We start from the raw sequence: 6,764 nt of genomic DNA, 5'->3' as shown, positions 1-6,764 counted from the left end.
AGATCACATCTGAAGCTCTGTCGGTGGGGACAGGCAGACCCAGCAGTCACAGGTGGTTCATCTCTGGGGAAATTTATCACATGAGACGCTCTGAACTCCAGAGACCCGTCATGTCAGGCGACTCGTGAAAAACAAGTGGACATCATGGTGGGTGTTTTTTTTTTTTGTTTTCTTTAGTTTTTGCACAAGCTGGAAAGGGTGGAAGGATTGACATTTGCAAATGTATCAACTCTTGTCTGTGATTTTTATGGTTCAAGTGAGTTGCTTCATTAAGATATGATGCAATAATTCTATCCTTACATCACCTGGGGACAAATGTGATTCATGTCTGCAAACAGTGTAAGCACTGCTGGTGAATAGCACAAACAACCCACTCATGCACAAGCACACTTGAGTGTATCTGTGTGTAAACGCTGATGAGAGAGAGCGTAGATGAAGGAGAAGAATCAGCCGTGGATGGAGACAAGTTGCATTTATCTTGATGCTGGGCTGCAGCGTGTGTGCTTTTGTGTTTGGATGTCTGTGTGGGGGTGTGTGCGCTAGTCCCCTCGGATGAGCACACGCGTCTGAGGATGCAGCTGGGAGCATGAGTTCTGACCAGGAGGAGTATGACATGGTCTGTCAGAAAGCTGTGACCCTAATTGTTGACCTCTGCCTGCACAACAGCACCCTGTTGGATCAGGAGACCTGTCAGGATTTCATCTTCATCTTGACCAGCCAGGGCTTTGATCACAAAGACGCAGGTAAGTAACCGACCTCATGTACTGTATGTTGTGTGAGAGGCAGCAGCCTTCCTTGTGTGCTTTCTAAAAACTAACTGCGAATGATTTCTAGTTTGACTAGGGTCCTTGTAGGGTCACAGGCGGTTGTTCTGTCAGTTTCAGCTGAATGCTCAAAGAAATTACTACACCCTTAATAAGTTTTGTGACCCACCTATTGAAACAGAAGGGAATATAGGTGTGCGCACAAATTCATATTGACTCCCCAATTTATTCCAGAGAGAAAGCATGTGTATGATTAATAGATCATCTTGAGCCGAGTCGATTCCAGCTGATGTTGTTCCGACCACTAAACAAAAAAAAGAGATAAATGAATTCCTGTTTTGTGCCCCAGTAGATAACAAATGGACACAAGTGTAGCAGTTAGTGCAACACAGAAGACATCTGTGTCTAAATTTCAACATCCTGAATGGGTTTTCTAACTTAGTCATGAACTGATATACACATGTATTTAAAGCGTGTAAGCACATGTTTTGAACTCTTCAGGTAAATTATGAATCAGCTTCTTCACTGTTGAGCTCGTACTCCCTGTCTAATCCAGACAAGATTGATTTTACCGTGTTGGGTTTTCTTCTAACAGAAACACTTAATTTAATTTCCTTCTCACATGCAGATAAAATGCAATAAGATATTATCAAAAGATGTTGAAAGTATTGTATTTTCGGCTTAGAAGAAGCATCCCTCCATGAGCTTTTATCAGGTCGAGATTTGGAAATTGCATGAGTTAGATGTTAAACACTTCCTTGCAGCGTGAAAAGTGATTCATCTCCATCTGATCTCATGAAAATAACTACTGCAGAACAGTTGTTTTAGAAGCTTGTCAGAGAATCTGTGATTGTCTGTGATTGTTTTCATAGATCTACTCTGTAATGGTTTGCTAATCTTTCCCTTTTTACATTTCTTCTCAAACCAAAACGTAGTGTGCCCTATAGTGCTGATCTGAAGTGCCGTGTTTATCTAAAAGAAAAGTTTTCAGCCTTATCCTCAGGTGCATGCCACAGTGGAAATATTATTTCTGGCTGCTTCTTCAAGAATGCTTTCCTGCTCACAGAGTGCATGTCACACCAATCCTGACCAAATACACTGTCACCTCACATCATCCTCAGCAGAGGCATTGAACGTACATCACAGAGCCAGTGGCGTCCACCACTGAGCTGTGGGGACACTAAATGCCATTGCATGTTATGTGGCCACTGATGTAAATTCTTTCTGCCACATGGAAGCTAAAGACAAGCTGCTTCTCATAATGTTGGAGGATGTCTAGGCTGGGGGTTGTAGATGATGTCGTCTTGCTTGTATTTTCTGTGCAACAGCATAGGAATCCCGCAGAGAAGACACGGGCAATAGTATGGCGAAACCACCACTGAAATGAATTATTTAATTGAAGATTAAAGAGATTGTGACCTCCAGCTCTGGAGTCTAAAGCTTTACTGTAATTACAAACTTAAAACATTAGTCACAGACAGACCCTCAGGCACATCCACTATAGGACTGCCTTGTCACTTGCAAAACATTTGCAATACAAGGTTTATGCATCTATTTAAGCCCTGGCAAGCTGATAGTTGCATCTAAACTGTGTGGCCAATAAAAAATTTATGCATTAATTTCTAAGAAATGCATTCATAACTGTTCATATGCTGGTAACCTAGAGCAGAAAAGAAAAACATTAGATTCCTAAACATAACTAATTGTGGCGTGTAGTTAGCATTTCATGTCTACTGTTTTCTGAAAGGTTGTGGTACTTGTGACATAAGAGAAAGAAAAACAAAAACACTTATAGAGCACAATAGGAGAGAACCATTGTTCAAGCTGGTTTAATTCATAATATTCTGTTTTAACATAATGTAGAGCTTTTAACATGCAGAGGTTAAAAACCATAAATTAAGTAAATTTACTAAAAAACAACACATTCCCATTAGCAACTCATACAGAAACTATTGTTAGAACCTAAGCTATGTTTTTCATTCACTAGCAGACAAAATGACAGTCAGTAGGGAAGCTTTTTAATATTCTGACTTTTCAAATAGAATTTCAAAGACTATGGGTAGACCAGGATGTCCAATGTGTGGCCTGGGGGCCTTTGGTGACCCTTGAATGAATTTTTTGTGGTCTTTTTTTCTGCCAGAAATAGATTAAAACATTTTTGAGACCAACAAAATGTAAACTAGATTTTTTTTCTTTTTTTTTTTTAAGAAAACATACTTTGACTTTTTTCCAGGCAATTTTGGCCCAAACTCAAAAAGTTTGGACAACACTGACTTAGACAAACAGTTTTATCTTTCATTCATCAGTCAGTCATCTCTTACGACCAAGTTTTGGATTATAAACAGCCATTTAGAAGTCCCATCCCAATGTAAATTCTCTTTTAAGATATTTTAGCAGTTATTGAGGTTGCAGCACATCATCTGTGGAAATCTAGAGGTGCTTGTGAGCAAAATGTTGCACCCCTGCATCTTTGGTGTTATTTGCTTTGTGGATTAAATGCAGAGATGAAGCAAAGAGCCACTGATGAGCAAAATTGTGACATAAGGAGTAATGGAATCTGAGGATATTGGCGAAGGCCTAGGCAGGCTGGTGTGAGCAAAATAAGTTTTGCCTTCACCTGGGTAAAACCTTTTTGTTTGTGTGGTGCATTGGGAGGGATCTGCCAGTTCCACATTTGAGTTCTTATGAAGTATGAAATGTCATGGCTGGAAGTAAGTTTGTACTTGTTCTTGGCATCTTAAGTAAAAGAACAAATTTCTCGATTCTTGCATTTTTGATAGGGCTTAAGAAGTTAAAAAAAACCTAATATTCCGTCCGTAATAGTATCACCAATAATAGGATCCATATGGCAGTAGGGCTTCAAGACAAATCTCTTCTTCCTTTTTTGATTTTTTCTGAAGAGTTTCAGTGTACTTCTTTACTATGCATATTTCTTTGGTCACATGAAGTCTATAAAAGAACATTTATTAAGTAAGCCATTAAATATAGTTGGCGTTTGAAAAACTTGGTGTTCACTTTATTGACAGGTTAAATTCTTACCTGAACCACCACATTAAATCAACATTAAATGTCAAGCAGATCCATAAATGTTTTTGGACACTTTTGTGTGTTTTGTTTGTGTTGTGCTCTTCTTCTCCCACCTATGACCACCTTGACAGCATCCCCCACTTATCTCTCTCCTTTTTTTTTGAATATCAAATTTCACAATAAAAGGATTAACACCAGCACTTGCTTTCTAATTATGATTAGCCTGATATCTGTGATGGATCTTTCTGACTTAAATCTACTACTGCAATAAATCACACAGTCTTACATCATAAAAGTCAGGGGTTACAGTCAAGATCTTATAATCTTGAGCTTGCACTGTGCAGCATGTTCAAATCCTGTAGGATTTTTTAAGCGTCACCATATGCTGGGCTTCAGCTCGTAAAAGATGCAATAAAATGCAAAATTGCGAACACTATCAATGTTATTGTGGTAATAAAACCTAAAAAACGCTCATCAATGTAGCTACTAAGAAATACACTTCCAAAATGATATTTTGTGAATACAATCACATGCCATTTTATAAGATACACTTTGCCATTTCTGTGGTGGGCTCAGCTTTATCCTGGGCTGTGTTTATTCTTACAGATACAACAAGGTATCGGAAGCATTTCTCAGAGATTTTTGTCGACAGCGACAGAACTGTGGGCTCCACATCCATGATATGAATCTCTTTTTCCTTACATCTCAAAGGTTCTCTATGAAATCTGGTGTCTATGGAGGCCAGTGGAGTAGAGTGAACTCATTGTTATAAAAGAAAACTGTTTGATATGATTTTAGCTTTGTGACACGGTGTATTATCCCACTGGAAATAACTCTGGCTATACTGTGGACATGGTCAAGTGTAATAGTACATGCCCTGCTGGTTGGGTGTAGGTGTGTGTGTGTGTTTTGTGTGGCGAAACCAAGAATTAAATAACCATATACATGGTGAGAATACTTAGGCCACACAATAAAAACAGTTACACAGTTAAATCAACTCATTCAATCCTTTGTTAGGAAACACTCACAAATAATAGCTGTATGTTATATTTCCCATATACCTAATACAGACTTGTTTTTCACCTGAGCACACACAGGATGTTTATGTGCGGAACTAAACAAGCAATTCAGCATTATATCGTGTAACTTCAAAAAATGATGACACCAAGTCAAGCTCTTTTTATCCAATCAGCCCAAATTCCACTCATCTTATAAATGTTAGTCAGATGAAACTCCTTTAATGACAGTGGATTTTCCTTAAAGCTGCAAATGCTGCATTCATATACAGCTGGGACAATAGTTTGTGGAAATTAAAAGAAAACAACAAAAAAGCTATTTAAACATGTTTAATTTTCAAATTGCACATTGTCTTATGATTACTATACATTAACATTGAATGTTTTCAAAGGGTTATACTGTTGAATGATCTCTCTAGCCAGGCACTGGCTGTTCATGCTACTTTATTCATTGAAAATAAATCTAACCAAATCTCCAGTCTTCAACTTTCCACTTTTTGTGATCTTTAGAACATTATAAAATCTAATAACTTTCAGAAATTGACTTTGTTTACTGCTGACCAAAGTAAAAAAATAAATCATATCTAATGATGTGTGCCACAAACGTATCAAACCTTGTTTTTATTCTACCCAGTAGCTTATTTGAGTCCCTTCAGCCTGTCATCTAGAGGCAGTCTGCCCATTCTCCTCTGATCTCAATGCATTTTGTCTTTATAACTGACACACACAGAATATTTCCCCCCTTTTGACACATTCTCTGATAGTTTTGAATATGCATCCCAAAAATTAGCAGTTTATGATGCTCTCACCAAGCAACATGCCACGTTAAAAGTTACTTAAATCCCCTTTCTTTCTAATTCTGATGCTCAGTTTGAACTTCAACAAGTCATCTTCACCATGTTCAGATGCTGATGACTAGATATGTTGGGTTTCTGGCATGTTATTGACTAATTTGACATTTGCATTACTTATATACGGTATATATATATACTGTATATATATAGAAAATAACCACCCTGGTCTATTTTTGCCAAGCTTTGTAAGAAAACCCCCCCAACTATTTATGTATCCTAGGAAGAAACTGATAAAAAAATTAAGCAAGTTGAAACTCAAACGTACCTCAGTTATTTTTCATGGATCAAAGCCTTTTTAGCTCCCTACAGTCTGTTGAGGACACACTTTTGTCTTTGTTTGCATCAGCCTGTTGGTTTCATCTTACAGCATCAAAAAGGTTGCCTAATTCAGACACCAACAATAGTAAAAATATTTTAGGTGAAACTTTCATGTTGAATATTTCATTGCAACATTTTTAAATAGGCACATATCTTTGAAATGTGCCTTTTTACCAAGAGATCAGGTCAAGCTTAACATCCTGGCATTTAATCAATACATCAGAATTTATGTATTAATATGTTTCAAAATATTTAGTAGAAAATTAAATGGCAGCTTCTTATCGCAACATTTCACACAAGATGTAACAGAAATGTTCTAGTCATCTTGTAGGACGTTATTAGAATATTAAAATAGAGATAAAAAACAACATGAGAGATTTATTAATCAGTAAAATTAAACAAAAGTGCCGATCAGTGTGTAAAACTATATGCAGAACCGAATAACTCCTGATTATAGGTGAAGCCTTTTTAGCCGCATTAACTCGAAGTAATGACCTTGTCACTCCTACAAATTGTTTCAGTCATTTTGGCCCACTCCACTCCCACAGTTTAATCATTTGTTTATGCACAGCTCTGTCAAAGCATCACCACAACATTTTAATAATGTTGAAGTCAGGACTTTGCACCTTTGCAAAACCCTTATTCTTTTCCATTTTGGCAGGATCTAGTTTAGATTTATTACTTTGCCTGATGTCAATCTTGCTGCATTACCTAATTTTGAAAAAAAAATGGTGAAACATTCAAACCTTTCAGTACTCATCTAATACAGTTTTTTTTACACATAA

At 37.3% G+C, this 6,764-nt stretch overlaps 1 protein-coding gene across 1 annotated transcript in view; it reads left to right on the top strand.

Moving 5' to 3' along the window:
* Positions 1 to 586: 586 nt before the first annotated feature.
* syt6 (synaptotagmin 6) overlaps positions 587 to 6,764 on the top strand; it is an 81,129-nt gene continuing 74,951 nt past the window's right edge. Inside the window, exons 1-2 of the mRNA XM_023330711.1 lie at positions 587 to 743; positions 4,398 to 4,453. Of these exons, the coding sequence (XP_023186479.1) occupies positions 587 to 743; positions 4,398 to 4,453 (213 nt within the window). The remainder of the gene's footprint in view (positions 744 to 4,397; positions 4,454 to 6,764) is intronic.

Source organism: Xiphophorus maculatus, chromosome 1 (genome assembly GCF_002775205.1).
Source record: "Xiphophorus maculatus strain JP 163 A chromosome 1, X_maculatus-5.0-male, whole genome shotgun sequence".
In the NCBI taxonomy this organism is placed as follows: Eukaryota; Metazoa; Chordata; class Actinopteri; order Cyprinodontiformes; family Poeciliidae; genus Xiphophorus; species Xiphophorus maculatus.
The sequence above is the reverse complement of the archived record's forward strand: the minus strand, read 5'-3'. Positions and strand labels throughout refer to the sequence as shown.